Here is a 16,317-nt window from a genome sequence, read left to right on the forward strand (position 1 = left end):
CATGGTTGAAAATCTTTACTTTGTTGGCTACATTTATAGAATATTTTTCCTAGAATATTAAAAAATAGAGTTGAGACTAGTTTGTAAAAGTTATACTCAAACCGATTTAATAGGCATCTTCAAACAGCTCCAAACACAAATAATATATTTAATGTGTTGATGGATCATAGAAGTAATATTTTAAAGAACATGGAATTAGTACATTTATTTGGGAAGTCGATAAGTCTTACAGAGTATACTGAACAGCCAATATGTATACTGAATAGTCAATTAAATTATACTAATATAAATAATATTGATTACAATAGTAATAAAAAAATATTAGTGATATAATAAGATTTTGAAGGTAATATACAATGATAGTAAAACACAATTTTACACCTTTACTAAATAAAAATCTCCGTAAATATGATTTTTTAAAGTAAAATTGATGGTAATGTTAATAAACTTGCTATACATATAGTGTAGAACAATTTTACAATATTTTTATATAACATAGTTTATAACATTGGTAAATTATCTATTTTCCTATGAAATATTTTTTATAACATGGTTAATTCATTTTTTTAACATGGTTATCTTTTTTTTCAACTTAGGTAAGGATGCGAAAGTAGACCGAACTAGACTTGACGTTAAACTAACCTGAACCATCAAAATTGGTTTATATTCATTCTTTTTATTTGTACAATCAAACCCTTACAGTGTATTTGTACAAATTAATGTATATTTATTTTTCATAAAACATTTTGTTATGATTAATAATAATTTTCCCCGATTAACAAAATGAAAACACGCAAGATGCATAACATTTAATTGTTTGCTTAATTTGACTGGAGCTACATTTAATATTGTTCCGAAGTAATTCCACATGGGTGAAATAAACTAATTAATAAAAATATTCAATCAAAATTTAGCTGCCTTGTTCTTCATTCAAAAATAGATTTTTCAACATCAACTTTTAAATTAAGATGTTATATTAAATTCAATTCCATGTCTATTTTTTACTTAATAAATGTTAAATACATGTTATCTACACTAGTTGATTAATTATTAAAAAAAAATGAAAGATCACGAGATGTAATCTACACATAACAAAATATGCGTTTTGTTTTTTATTTTAATTTTATGTCAACATTATGTAGATGTATGCATTTTATGATAAAAAAGTTAGAAATAACTGAAATAACTACAATCAAACTTTCCTTTCCCATGATGATGACAATGAGACAAGTAAGGTATTCAAGTTCTAGATTGTGAATTTTTTTCCATGTAATTATGCAAATAAACTTTGAGTTTTGACTCTGCTTAATCTTCTTTGATAAGAAGCAGTGTGCCAATGTTCATTCCTTCAACTACAGTTACCACTGAATCGGGACGCTCTTTAAGACCACATTCACCAAATCAGTTCAATAATTTGACTACATTCATTAATTTTAATTTACAAAAAGATAAGAGAAAAAAACTCCACTGTTTCAGCTCAGCATTTATGTATAAATAATGATGCCATTTCCCTCTTCTTTCATGTGGACACAATATCGACATTTCAACGTCACATGTAACCATAACACAGTGTAACCCCCACCATTGCTTTATTTTTCCTTCCTATCTTTATATGCTCCTTCTGAAGGCCAGAGAAAGGGGTGCATAATATTTTTTCAGACATGGCAAGGATTCCCGTGAGGTTTCAGAGAATGGTAGCGGCGTTTGACGCTGACGTGGCACGTGTGAGGCTCTGCGAGAGCAGCGGGAGCGAGCACTCGCCGGAGAGTTTAACCGATTTGTCTGATCTCGTGAAGTCTTTCATGGAGAAGAACGAGACAACGGGAGAAAAAGAAGAAGTGGGTGGCGTTGTTCACTTTGAGGAAGAGCGCGGCGAAGAACAGCTTGAGGAAACCGAGTGGTCTGATTCGGAGAAGAAAGAAATGTTGCGGAGTTTGTTTTCCGGAAATGAAGAGGATGACGAGGATGAAAGGGACGCAAAAGAGAGAATTAGGAGAGAGGTTGAAGTTGCATCTGGAGTTGTTGGTAGCAATTGCAAACGCCATTTGATGTCTCAGTTGAGGGAAAAAGGTTTTGATGCTGGTTAGTATTATATAACAAACAGTTTTGGTTCTTAAATTATAGTTTACAGCATCCACACAATTTTTGTGAAATTTGAATTAAGAATTTGATTTTCATGGTTTTAATTGTGTGAAGTTATCACTGAGAATGATCGTGGTAATTGGGAACTTGGTTTGATGACTTAATTATACCCTCTTTTTGCAGGGCTCTGCAAATCGAAGTGGGAGAAAAATGGAAGATTAACAGCTGGTAATTATGAGTACATTGATGTCAATTTGAAGGGAAAACGCTATGTGGTTGAAATTTGCCTTGCTTTGGAATTCGAAATAGCTCGTCCCACAAATCAATATTCTGCCTTGTTAGATGTTTTCCCTTTGATATTTGTGGGTAAAGTGGATGAGCTTAAACAGGTTGTGAGACTAATGTGCACTGCTATTAAGGGTTCCATGAAAAGAATGAACCTGCACATACCACCGTGGAGGAGAAATGTGTACATGCAAGCCAAGTGGTTCAGTGCTTACAAGCGAACAACTAATGCAGTTGCAACTAAAAGGGCATCATCATCACCTTTGTCTTCTGAGTCTTTGTTTCCTAAAAGGTCCATTGGATTTGAAGTTCGACCTGTGAAAACGAAGAATTGCAGGGATGTTGATTACGCCACTAATGCTGGTTTCAGAATCAGCCATTTGACAGCTGTGTTTAATTCCGATAACGTTGGTGTATGATTAATGTCACAATCATAGTATTCGTTTGTATAGAAGTTGTTCTTTTATTGGTGGTTGAACTCGGGAGCTGATGAATGGTTTTGTGAAGTGTCTTTAGCCAAAAAAGTGCTTGAGAACAATTTCTCTGATGCACGGCTCTCGCATATTTTTGTCTTTTAGGTAGATCATAGATGTGGCAACTAGCACGGCTCTGGCAAAGTTCATTGCTATGTTCTAGCATTTTTTCTATTTATTTGAGAAGATAATGTTAAAAATGACATTGTGCAGTAAATGTAAAGAACAATTAAGAAATGGCAAATGATCAATTTTCTGTGCAGCCTCCTAATTCAATTTTCATTTAGCACATTATTTTCAGAGACATTTATTGGTCTGCCTCCATTTCGCTATGCCTATGGTCCACCAAAATGAATTTAATAACTCAGTGGCACATCATCGGACACAAACTTTACAATATGTGGATAAAATATTCACCACAAGGTATATTACAATAATATTCGCTATTCAATTCTCTTCAAATTCATTTCGCCAATTACAGTAAACAAGTTAAGTTTCGGTCGAAGCAACATATACAGTGTTTTCCACTTTTCAATTATAGTGTCCAGCTAATGACACCAATAATTGATGAAATCTTTAACAACTAAAACAATATAGTGAACATTTTTTTATTAAAAAAAAAATTGAAGTGATACATGTCTTCAACTAGAAACTAGTGAAGTTACTAATATAGACTATTTAAAACTTGAACAACAAAATACCGGTTAAAAGCCGAATAATCTCATAACAAGTTGACACAAGACACTGGTATGGTATTAATTTTGAATCTACTCAACATTCTTTCAACAAACACAAGGTATGCAAGACCTTTGTATGTTATAATGGAATAAACGAAGAACAAAACAAGTATTTCCAAAACAAAAGTTACGGGAATCAGCTCCGGATAGAGTCACGATCTCCACCTACAGCAGAATGACATAGAAAATCAGGGAAGAAGAGACATGCAGGAAGGGAGAGAAAATAGAGAGAATATCAGAGAGAATGGTTCATACCAGCAACAACTTGAGCTTTGGACATCTTGTTCTTGAGTTGCTGCAAAATGGTGTCTCTTTGTAATCAACGAAGGAAGATCAATGGAATACAAATTTAGCAGGTCACTTACAAATATTTAGGATAAGCATTCAAAGGAAATCCAAATTACATTACTACTATGATAGATTTCATCATGGGCTATATTTTTATCTCAGAATGAAACAAAGACAATATAATGATCAAAGGAAGATCTTTTATAGAACCTGTGTGGCATATCCCAGATCAAAGATATTATACTATCCAGCATCACAAAAATAATATTAAAATCAATAACCAACAATATCCAACTAAACATTATAATTCTGTTGGTTTCCAAGACGGACGTTTAGAACGAATTGAAGTGACCAAACACGGAGAAAGCAAGAAAATTAATAAATAAATAATTAAAAATATAATAAGATAGATAAATAATTTAAAGATAAAATCACAAAATCAATATTTTTAGTATCCATGACACAAACATAAACAATAACTTTTAAAATACTTAAATATCAAATAATAATTAAAAACTTATTTTACAATTAAAAAATGTAAATATAAAATATGATATAAGGAATGAAATATTAATATTCATATAGTCAACTGTAACATTATTTTTCTTATATTAAATTTATTAGATAAATAATGTTTTTATTGTCAGATTTAAAATTTAAATTTTTTATTTAATCTAATTAAAAGAAATTATTTAAATTAAATTTAAGTCCACTTTACTTAATTTATATAAATGTATAACTAAATTGGTTAAAATCTGTAATTGAATCTGATTCCCCTTATATAATTACTACTTTAAACAGTGTAGTAACTAGGTAAATGTTGATATGATAAAATAATTTAAAATGTTGTTAACTCCAAGGAGGACTTAATTGAGTTTTAATGATAACAAAAAGCTATATAAATTTCAGAACAAAGTGGATGCATCGATTATATTGAGTACAAAAACGGAAAAGATATTGAATCAACCTCCTTGCCTCTCATTTTTTTATCTTAAATTTTTAAGTATAATAATCCTATCCAACTTATTGAAGGAGATGGAACAATTGATTATTTAAATATTACTAACATATTCACTACTTTAATTTTTTATGAAGTGATTCAATATATTAGGTTATACTTATAGAGTGGTTTAAATTGGTAAAAATAGTTAAATATTTATTATTTATTTTGTTAAATGCGAGTTCTATAAAGTACATTACTGGTTGATTAGTAAAAATAATTAAATGACAGACAAACACAAATTATTACTGTTAAATAAATATAGTGTAGTTGTATTTTAATTTTTATAAATAGGCACGAGTGTGTATAGACACGTGTGTGTACCAATATAAAAGATGTCATTATTTAATTTTGATTATTATTTCATGTATTTGTTTTGGGAGCTGATACTTTTATACTAAATTTTTCTTTTAAACTTAACTTATAGTTCTTATAAATGGTTATTTTATAATAAAAATGTTGTGGTATCTTTCTTTTCATTTTTTAGTCTCACATGTCACCTTAATCGTTTAACACAACATAATTAAAACTTTTGTAAGTTGTTCTTAAAAGTTTTGATAGCCTTATGTCATCTTATTAATATATATTATTGTCCTTTGTTGAAAAAAATAAAGTTTAACCATGAACAATATATTAAATAATTTATTTTTGAAAAAATATATATTTTTAAAACAAAAATGACAATCCTTAATTATTTTTCAAATATTAGTGAATGGATAAAGTTTTGAAAATATTTATATTAAAAGTATGTGAATAAATTGTCTAGAGAGACAAGTATAAAGAATTATGCACAGATATTTCTTTTCACAATAATTTTTAGTAAAATATGGATGAAAATCCAAAAATGGTATATTTATTGAGTGGGTAAGACAAATCTACAAAACAATCATGTGTCTTTTCTTTCTCCTTTCTTTACTATGATTTATGTCTTTGTATTAGCATACCTGAAAAGGAGTATCAGATTTTGTGTATGTATATACTTCTTTTTATCAACAATATTTTATAACTATTATTAGATAGTTCATTGGACAAATACTTCATCCTACTTTTCACATAACTTTGCTTTAAGATTCAACAAGTGGGTTAGTTTTAAAAGAAAAAATTTATATAAATTAGTTCAAATGATCATTCTTGCACCGCTTATATCAATTTGAAATTTTAAAATAGTAATAATGTTAAAACTGCTGAGTATATATTAAAATATAATTCAATTTTAAAAATTATATGAGAATACAAGAATTTGGATAGGGGAAGGTGGATAAACCTAACCCGACCCGCTCCAGTATCATCAATAGGCACTATGGACGGTCCTGATTGGCCACAGCATAAACCAGAAGAGGGGATCTCTGATCCAGACGGCAAGGAAAAGACAGTGTTTTGTATTTATGTAGAGAGAGAAAGGGAAAGAAGAAGAGGGTTTTGTAGGGAAGAAAATTTAGAACAAAAATCAAAATATTATCTGAAGAAAAAAGAAACTGAAAAAAGGCGGGTTTTTGTTTTGGTGGAGGCGGATCGGAGACAGATCTGGTATTGATGGAGGGAGTTGGGGCCCGACTAGGGCGGTCCTCGACCCGATACGGACCGGCCACGGTGTTTACTGGACCGGTGCGGAAGTGGAAGAAGAAATGGGTCCACGTATCACCCTCTTCTGCTTCCTCTAATTCCAACACCAATCACAATCACAACCACAACCACTCTCATTCTTCCAACGCTTCTCATCTCCTCCTCTACAAGTGGACTCCTATAACCCAAAGCCACAACACCACCACCAACAACTCCAACAGCGCCATCGCCAATGGTAACACCAAGGATGCACAGCCGGAACAGCCTGAAGAACCGCCTCGGAGAAAGTTCAAATATGTTCCGGTATTCAAATTACATTGTTCTCCTGCCTTTTTAATTATTTTGTTTTAGGGTTTAATGCAAACATCACTGATATGTTGGCAAAGTGTTTTTTTACATTGGACTGAATGGATTGCTTGCAGTAGTGACTACAATGTCCTGATAATTTGTGTCTTATTCGATTTTTCTTGTTTCCTTATTGTCCCCTCTTCATGGAGCAGGATTGAAACTTGTTTCCTGATATTAATTTTTTTAATTATTTTTATTTATAAAGGATATGAATGATAGGAAATGCGGGAACAATGAGATTACAAACAACTGATTCCAAAAGTAGCTTTCTTTCCTTTTTGTTTTTCTTTTTTACTGGTTAAGTTTTGCGTGTTGGGATGTTGAGAGACTCAATTAAATTGGTGAGATTTAATTTAGATTGAGATTGGGCCGAACGTGGTTACTCCATATGCATGTAGGAGTATCTGAGTAGTATTTGAATTTTCAAGGTAAAGTTTTAAGTGGGATTACCAATCAGCTGCTCAAGAAAATGCATTTTAATTATGTTGGTTTTGTTTTTTGTATGACAAAAATATTAGATATAACAAATTAGTTTTCTAACTCCTACAAAAATAATTTCTTGGCGAGGGAAGTTAACTTACCTGACCATCCTTCTGTTCCTAGATGTCGTCAAATGAAACTGACCACTCTGCATTACTGCATGAGATATCAGTTGGTAAAAGCGGAAGAAAGTAGAACCATAGATAAGAATAATGATTTTTTATCTCCCAACCCACCTTTCTACTACTATCCCAAGTGTCCAAGTTCTTTGTTTTAGAAGTGAATTTCACTATACTTTTAATATGTCAAAGATGGAGTGTTGAGTATGGTAATTAAAGATGGGAATTTACTCTTAAACTGGAGGTGATTAGAGATGATACAATGAAGGTAATCAATGAGAAAACTCATAGAAAAGAGGGTTTGTTTTGTCCAAAGCAGGGATTTAGAAACAAATGGTAACTGCAAGTGTGCAAGTTATATGATAGATGAAAATAGCAACTCTAGTGCCTAAGATAACGTTTCTCAATCACTCAAGTATATGAAGTTTAGTTCTATGAATAAGAAAAATGGGAGTGAGAACCAAAGTGTTGGAGAGCAGGATTGCTTTTATGGTGATGGAAAGGAAGGATATATTTTCATAGTTATCCGTGGCCCTAGATAGAGTTCAATGGAAATGGGGATCCATTTGTGAGGACTATGCACACGGCCAAATTGATTAACCATAAACCCTCAATTTTTTCCTCAAAATATTATCAAAATCAATTTTGCAATGACAAATTTGTTGGTCCTGATAAACAGTCATTTATGTAATGTATTTGATGTCAAAACCAAATTGATTTAACAATCTTTCAAGGGCCAACTTGATGTTCCAAAAGTCGTGAGGGCTAAAATGGAGGTTCACTCTTCTTTTAATTATCTAGATGCATTTGTAGTTTGTTAAATCTAAAGTATATGTTTTGCCATACATTATTTGTATGATTTCAGATTGGTGGTATTGATGCAGTTAGCTACATTTTGTCCGAAGAGTTAACTGTTTCTTCTCATTAGGTATTGTCAGACATGATTCTGTGGTGTATTATAATGTTGCATGGGGCGTTTTACAGTTTACTCTAAATGTTGAAAATGGTATGCGTGACATTATTGGTGTGTGCGACATGATTCTTGGTTCCTATGAATGCATTAGCAGAACAAGAACCACCAGGGATTTTGCTTTCAAATCACTATTGTCTTTTTGAGTTGTCGTGTAAAATTGTCACAGAACTAATCATACTCAACATTACAAAATAACTATACTGTACTAGCCAGAGCTTTTTCTTCAATGGTGTACTTGAAGTCATTTATTGTCACACTTGGCACTATTGATGAATTGTTCAAATTTCATGCTTTTAGTGATGATAATGAATTGATACTATTCTGTCCAATGGCACTGAAGTTGGAAAGGGGTGATAACCTGGGTAGTCTGATGATACAGGTTGCTTTACTAGAGGAGCAGAAAAATGAGGCTGCTGAAAATGAGGGGGCGGAGAAGCTTGATGAGTCTAAACCAACTGATACTGATTCGGGTGCAGCAGAGTCAGCTCGCAAGAGTGAAACTTTGGATGAAAAGCCTGACATAAATGATGTTCCAATGGAAGAAAGTCAGGTAAACCGTTGCGTGTTTCTTTGTTTACGTAATGCTTCTCCGCATTTTCTTCCATTTCTATAAAGCTATTCTACACCCACATAAATTGATGAATGGGAATCATTTATGCAGTTAAAATTTGACAATGATGATTGACGGTTCTCATCTGTCTTTTTAAATTTTGGACATTTTTTATGCTTCAAACAAGCATTAGGCAATTTGAAAATTTAAGGATCGGGCATTACTCTCATGCAATTCAGTGGTCTGCATGTCTCAAATATGTTTCCTGTTACTAAATTTAAAGTTCACAGCAGTGACCACTGAACTGAAGGACTTGATTCTTGGTTTTAATAATGATATGTAAAACTAGTGACTTTGGTCTTGTATTTTTCAGTCTCAGTACAAAAATCAGGTGGTGCGCCAAGATCTGAATGAAAGCACCTTGGATTTAAGTTTGGGCTTGACATCACACGAAGATGAACATAACTCTGATTCAAAACCTAATCAAACAAGAGATGGCCAGCAACGCTAGTTAACTTGAGTGGTAATGAAACATGAACAGGGGTCTCATGATTCTCCGGTTAGTAAGAACGTGAATGGTTCAGTCTATACATTCGTCTGAAGGAAGGGAATTTTCCCCTGGCTTTATGTTCAACCAATGGTTATTGTAGGTTGGATTATTGTAACGGCATATGGCTTTAATGTGGATTTTTTTACTCATTGGAGGAACGGATATTGTACCCATTTTCCCAATCATTGGACATATTTTTGTCCAGATATTTATTGAAATAGGATATTCTGAACTTTGAACCTACAATCGTGTGGAGCTACATTGGATTTTTTTAGAAATTAAGATTCCTGATAAAATTCTGTTTATGTTGTCTGCTGACTGGAATTGGATAATTGTCTTTTGAATTGAAATAATATTACTTAGGTATCCTCGGTAAGGTTTGAGTTTATTTCATCATTTATCTTACTAGATTAATTGATTTTTGTGCGTGTATAGAGTAGAATATTATTCTGATCCACCAAACTTAAAAGCATATGCCATTTGTAAGACTCAAAATATGTAAAGAATAGAAATTAATCGGCTTAAATAGAGATAGAAAGATAAAGTTGTTTGGTTTAAAAAAAAAGATAAAATAAATAAATTTGTTTTCTTATTCCTAAATTTATGAACCTTTTTTCATTTCATATAAAAAGAGAATTTTGTTGTCTTCTTAAGAATAAAAAGACTTTTAATTCCATACACTCATAACTAAACATCCATAACAAACGCTTTTGAATAAAGTGGGCATGTTTGACACTGAATATGTAAATAGAGAATAATTATATGCTCAAGTACTCTCCTTTAGTCTCTTTTGTTTATTCTCTATCATTTTCATTTCACTGATTTTATTTTATCGGTATTGCCAGTCAAATCACTCCATGCCAACACAAGATACTACTATTACTAGCATTAAATATGATTTTTTCGCCATTATGTTCTCACTTTTCATTTCATAAAAACATAATGTTATATCGAACATGTTATGTTAGGTCCGTAATTTTAGGTCGTTGTCGTTAATTGGCGAGGCAGCTTTTGGATTATGACATAATAAAATAATATCCTGTTGCCATTTTTGTACAATTGCTTGAATAAAAACTTTTCTCATTTGTCGTGACATACTTAATATTCTCATATACCCAATATTCATTAGCTTATGCAAACTTCTGCTTTGAAAATTATCCACTTACTTTCTTTCATTTAAACTGCCATTACATCAAGTTTGTGTAAAATTTCACCATAAAGTTGACACAAAGTGAGAAACAATAAATTCCACCAAATTCTACTTCAGCTAGCTGCACTTTCGTACTAACCAGAAGTGAGAAACAAACACACGTTTTTATTTTATATAATGTCTGAAGGCTAAATAAATCCTTTGAATTTGGAAGGTGATAAGGATGCAAAGTGTGTACGACAATGCAAACGTGATAGACGACAATTCATTTTTTTTATATAAATTTATTAGTATTGTAAAATTTCATAAAATTTATCGTAAACCTATCGTACTAAATTTGTCCATTTTTTAACTCGTGCTAATCTTTTTAATTGTCCAACGTGATCTATTAATCTTTTTAAAATTAAAGTTTTCCAGCGGATCATGTTTGACCCGTCACCATTGATCTTGAATCATTCATTTCATACTAATATGTAATTTAAATCATAAATACGTTTTCAACACTACAAAGATCACTATTTTGTTTGTTTATGCAAATTATGGTCATTTTCAGCCTCTATCTAATATTTACTTTTATATTTAATATAAAGGAAATATTAGGAAAATAAAATGATATAACATCAGTACTACAGATTAACTACAAGGGTGATGGTATAAGTAAGACCTATGGATAATTATAACAACAAATTGTATTCAGTTGCCCGCTAATCTTGATTACCTTATTTTACCAAAGTCAAATACAGTAGCACACAAGTGAGAATATTTTTCAGCAGTTTGAAACTTGTAAAAGTAAAAATGAACAGCACGTCCAAAAGTATAAATACAATTATATGTGGAACAACTGAAATTACAGCCTGGGCATCATTCTTTCGTCACAGCCGCCTCAGAGGAATAATCATGCCTGGAAAGTAGCATAAGTTAATATATGATGTGTCATAGAGATTATCACAAAGCAGACCCAATACTAGTATGTAATTGCCTTTTGTTTTTCTGATAAATCAGACCCAATACTACACTTCAAAAAGTAAACTTTATTATTGTTGATCAAATTAATGCCTTGGGGTAATGAGGTTCCAACTACTTTGGGGAACAGGGCAAGGTGAGTGTATGCAACCATATTATCACACGAGGAAGAATTTGTGTCTAGAACCCTCTAACTCTAGGTCTTGGGGAGGAGAAATCATCCAAAACTAAAATAAAAAATACCCCGTACCGCAATTTTCGTGAGAGTTGGTATATGCCTGTTCCTGCCATTGCAATGTTTACACTAAACAGGTTCCAATTTTTCTGCAACACAAACAATTCTGATAAATTTTCGGGAGTATGCAAAAAACTGCACTGTACAACCCCTTCCCAGCACCAAAAACAAACACTATTAGTATGATTAGTAATTAGTATGATTAGTAAGCAAAAGTTCATAAAGTAACAGTCATGCAATAACAATAGTGCCTAGATGTCACAAGAATTAACACTGGTTGGATATGTATGATAGGTGGAATGAGAAGGAAATTGAGAGAACGAAATATAATAGATTATCATTCTTTTATTAGATATTTTAAAATGGAATACAGTAATGTTTCTCTGGAAAGTGAATGGAATGGTAACAAAGCTAGTGAACAATATGTTGATTCCATTGCATTGCAATGCAATGAAACATATTTCATCAGATTGAGGGGTGAAAGTAGATGTATGGAACGGAATGAAACATATTTCATCAGGCTCCATGCAATTGTATTCTTTAAAGAATTCAAACAATGACAACTGATATTTTTCCATTCCGCTCCATCATCTACAATAGAATTCTTCTCTGCTCCAGTTTTTACACAGCCTGATAAATAAAATCTTTTTTAAGCTAGAAATGGTTTGCATGCACCACAAGCGCATGGAGGGAGGGGAGCCGAGAAAGAGAAGAGCTGCTCGGTATACAGAAAATTTTCAGAACCAAATTAAGCTTAAAAGACCAAGAGACGCAAAATTTTATGAAGAAAAAAATGTCTAAACAAGCTACATAATCATCTAATGATTCAATTTCACCACGAAGCCAATAATTTAAGGTTAGAATCCAAATTGCATGTTAGAAGTACTATATTATAGCCACATTGATGTCATACTTTTGCAATACTTGGAAAGAGAATTATGCAACCACACTCTGCAATTATGCTCGGATGTACTATAATGAAGGTAATGATGCAAAATTATCAAATTTCAATTGCATCGGAGGACCATAAACAATCGTCAGTTTCAAAAAATTACATCCATTTACTGCATTAGTTAAAAGAATCCGTCTCTAGAAAAACCAAACTTACTGGAGTGATAACTGTGCTGTAACGAGACCAGATAATTCCGGTAGCTGTGACCGCTGCATAAAAACCAAAAAGCATTTAGTAAAGTATAGATGTAAATGAAACCCAATGCACGAGGTTTAAACTGCTAGCAACTTGAATACAAAGTGTTATCCGCACCTTTTGAGGAACCCAGACATGTCATTTACGTATGTACGTAAGAATCAATAAAAGCCAAAAACAAAAAAACGGGGGATGCGAGTGTGTGTGTGAGGGAGAGGGACAGTCAGAGTCAGAGGGCTATAAAGTAGATAGCAGTAAATGCAGTTGTTTATGTACATGCTTACCTATTTGCTGAGGATAAGAAAGTTTCTCAGGTGGTTTAGAGAAATCAGCAATGTTAGCTATGCTGATGCCCCACTTAAAGGTAGGTGCCCAGAAGTGAACTGCACAAAGTGGTTAATTCATGCATTTGCTTAGCTTGACAATGACAATGGTAATGCTTAATAATAACATGGTCACTAGAAACATAAAAAGTGACAACAATTTGAATTAGGGGAAAATAATGATGGAAACTTGCATATAACACAAGTAAATCTATGAATATAATTGACAGGACTGCATTCAACAATTTTTATCTTTTCAAATGCAACTCCAAAGCTAATTGCCTTCATTTACATGATTAATTTAGGTTCCGCTGTATTCCTTAGGTTCAAATCATAAGGTGACAAAAGCATCACATTTCTAGCTAACTGAAAGCATGAATTGCATTTCAAGATTTTCCACACAAATTCCAGCAAAAATATGCTTACAAATGTTGATATTTGGAGATGACTTTATCCTTCAAAACAACATCTCATTTTGATGCATAAGTTTGTTTGCTGATATCTTCTTTTCTCAGATGACAAAATAAGAGCAATCAAGTTTTACAATCCATTCATATCAAGTTTATCTACCCAACACTCCCCTAGTGTTCAGAGATAAATTCATAGACGAATTCGAACTTCCCAACAATCCAACTATCTCGCAAACATTTGTGTAACCCTTCACACCCTAAAAATCCCTTTTTCTCAGACGCAACCCTGAGCCAAATTAGGTTATTTTTAAAAATATATAGTATAAGGTTATAAACCAAACAATGCACGTGACCTTTAATCAAATCACTGAATCAAAATTCGTAATCTAAGTCAACCCTATCGCTGATTAATTAAAAAAATCAACCACAGAACAATGAACATCGGAACCGCCAGAAAACAACATATACAGAACAAAAACACGAACGGATCACACAAAACGGAATGCAAATAAACGCACTTGTTTTTGGCCCAGCAGGATGATTCCATAAAGCTTGAAGCTTTGCAGCCGCCATGAATTGAATCTTTGTTCTTCCCTTGGATTGAAAGGGAAACGGTTGAGCTTGTATCACTGTGACAAAGAGAGAAGACAAAACATTTATATATAAAACAGTATTATTATTTACCGTAATCATCTACAACGTTGGAGATCCACTACGCAACTGCAGCCAATCACAATGCGACGCGTGGCTTTAACTCGGTCAACATTTTTCTCTTGTTGACCTATATTGGTTTGGAGGAGTAAAACTGGTAGAGGCAGAATCACATGCTCGAAAATTTTAAAATAAAAAAATAGTTTCTAAAGTATTTTTAATGAACATTATCAATAAGTTAAAACAATATCTACTCGTATTAATGTATATTAATATTCAATTAACCTATAATAAGTTATACACCTTTTGAAAAAAAATATATATATAATTATTTTCCTAGAGCTAAAATCATTATATAATGTATATTTATTGAAATACATCATAACCAATATTTACAAATTAAATTAAACAAAAATTAGTTTGAATATTTTTTATTCAAACTAAAAAGTATAAGATTTTTGTTAAAAAAAAGTATAAATAGGCTAAACTAGTAATTGTACGTGTAATATTAAGCTATTTCTTATGTACAGTAAATATGGTTTTAATTGCTACCTATTTAAAAAAATTACAAACAAATAACGAATAAATGATACAGTATCCATAAATAAGTCAAAATTATTATGCAATATACCGTGTATTTCTAACCTCGTGTTTCTGTGGTGGGTAAGAAAATGTAATTTATTTATTTTATGTACCCAAAAAAAACTTTATGGAACAATTGATTGTTTTTTCATTTCCATTATTCTTCTTTTTTTCCTTCATCTATCATCACACTCATTAAAAAAAATAACAAAAACACAAAAATATAAGCAAATTGTTTATTAAATTCATTCTAATAGTGATTGAAATACGTTTGTTATTAATCCGCATTAAGTAGATTTGATTCATTAAATAACAATGTAATGTACACAAGCATCTAATCCAAATCATTAATAAACATATTAATGCGTAATTTTATAAAACAACCTGCAATACCAATTTCATATTTTCTCTAATTCACCTTCTTAATACCTGCATAAGTTATAAATCATCACCATCATCGATTCTTCTTAACATTTACAATAAAGTTAGTTGTTATTACTTTAATTTTTGGTGCAATAAAATATATCAGTGTCGAAGACGATAATGAAGCAAAATCTCAATAAAATTCTTTGAATACTTAAAAGATCCTAACCGAAGTCAACAATCATCCAAACTTTTACCTCAAATCGCAAAACTCATCCATGTATGTTAAAACCCCATAATTTTTTAAGATCAGCCAAAATTCAAAGACATACATGCATTTTCGAAGATGAAATTTGAAGAAAACAAAGATGATTAACCAAGACAAAACTTAAAATCGGTATTTTAAAATCTCTCCTAACTAGCTTCTATAATGAAGACTCGCTACATGAAAACTGAAAATTATAATTATTTGAAGGAGAGAGAAAAGAGCTGAAAAAGGTGTTTCAAATTACCTAAAATGATTTATGCAATTTCCATTGACACACTTTTGTTTGTTAAATTTATCTCCTTGTTCTATTTTTCTTTTTCTTTTTCATCACAACTTGTTGTACTAGTCCAAATTCATTTAACACAATACCCACTCAAAGTTATTATTTTTCACCCCTAACTTTTGAATGCGAAATTAAATTAAAACTCAAACATATATAATATATAATTCACTACTTTTAAAATTATTTCCACATACTTATTTTATCACATAAAGGATATTTACCATACCATCTCAATAGAAAGTTGTATAGGTTTTATTTGTTACTTGCTGAAATAAGATAAATATAAATTTTGGTTTCATGGAAAAATAGGGAGAAGATAAATAATCCGTGCTGGTGATAAAGCATTACGGCGACAACGATTTATAATCCATATAATAATAATTGAGGTGACAAGTTCATGTGAGGGAGTAAAAAGGCCGTCATAGATTTTATATAGGCCAAACCAATCCCACCAAACAAAACCCTAATCTATCATTTCACGTACTTCCGGAAGT

General features: G+C 31.7%; 3 protein-coding genes across 3 annotated transcripts; 2 read left to right on the forward strand and 1 right to left on the reverse strand.

Annotated features, from left to right (window-relative positions):
- The first annotated feature begins 1,538 nt into the window (after positions 1–1,538).
- On the forward strand, positions 1,539–3,102 carry LOC114188865. Its single transcript, XM_028077523.1, has 2 exons — positions 1,539–2,082; positions 2,266–3,102. The coding sequence occupies exons 1-2, from the start codon at positions 1,662–1,664 to the stop codon at positions 2,784–2,786; spliced, it is 942 nt and encodes a 313-aa protein (XP_027933324.1). The 5' UTR covers positions 1,539–1,661; the 3' UTR covers positions 2,787–3,102.
- A 3,113-nt stretch (positions 3,103–6,215) lies between these two features.
- Positions 6,216–9,694, forward strand: LOC114189234 (serine/threonine-protein kinase pakA). Its single transcript, XM_028077953.1, has 3 exons — positions 6,216–6,731; positions 8,728–8,898; positions 9,272–9,694. The coding sequence occupies exons 1-3, from the start codon at positions 6,399–6,401 to the stop codon at positions 9,407–9,409; spliced, it is 642 nt and encodes a 213-aa protein (XP_027933754.1). The 5' UTR covers positions 6,216–6,398; the 3' UTR covers positions 9,410–9,694.
- Positions 9,695–11,269: 1,575 nt separating this feature from the next.
- LOC114187152 (mitochondrial pyruvate carrier 4) lies at positions 11,270–14,366 on the reverse strand. The gene is made up of 5 exons (XM_028075298.1): positions 14,195–14,366; positions 13,228–13,326; positions 12,905–12,957; positions 11,812–11,885; positions 11,270–11,499 (listed from the first exon to the last, which is right to left on the reverse strand). Exons 1-5 carry the CDS (start codon positions 14,247–14,249, stop codon positions 11,460–11,462), a joined length of 321 nt encoding a protein of 106 aa, XP_027931099.1. The 5' UTR covers positions 14,250–14,366; the 3' UTR covers positions 11,270–11,459.
- Between the last annotated feature and the right edge of the window lie 1,951 nt (positions 14,367–16,317).

This window comes from Vigna unguiculata, chromosome 6 (assembly GCF_004118075.2).
Source record: "Vigna unguiculata cultivar IT97K-499-35 chromosome 6, ASM411807v1, whole genome shotgun sequence".
In the NCBI taxonomy this organism is placed as follows: domain Eukaryota; kingdom Viridiplantae; phylum Streptophyta; class Magnoliopsida; order Fabales; family Fabaceae; genus Vigna; species Vigna unguiculata.

Coding starts and splice junctions, on each gene's coding strand:
- LOC114188865 (XM_028077523.1), top strand. CDS start 1,662: ATGGCAAGGATTCCCGTGAGGTTTCAGAGAATGGTAGCGGCGTTTGAC. Junction 2,083..2,265: donor GGAAAAAGGTTTTGATGCTG/GTTAGTATTATA, acceptor CTCTTTTTGCAG/GGCTCTGCAAATCGAAGTGG.
- LOC114189234 (XM_028077953.1), top strand. CDS start 6,399: ATGGAGGGAGTTGGGGCCCGACTAGGGCGGTCCTCGACCCGATACGGA. Junction 6,732..8,727: donor GAAAGTTCAAATATGTTCCG/GTATTCAAATTA, acceptor CTGATGATACAG/GTTGCTTTACTAGAGGAGCA. Junction 8,899..9,271: donor TTCCAATGGAAGAAAGTCAG/GTAAACCGTTGC, acceptor TGTATTTTTCAG/TCTCAGTACAAAAATCAGGT.
- LOC114187152 (XM_028075298.1), bottom strand. CDS start 14,249: ATGGCGGCTGCAAAGCTTCAAGCTTTATGGAATCATCCTGCTGGGCCA. Junction 12,958..13,227: donor TTCTTATCCTCAGCAAATAG/GTAAGCATGTAC, acceptor GTTTTTATGCAG/CGGTCACAGCTACCGGAATT. Junction 11,886..12,904: donor ACAGCACAGTTATCACTCCA/GTAAGTTTGGTT, acceptor TTTGTGTTGCAG/AAAAATTGGAACCTGTTTAG.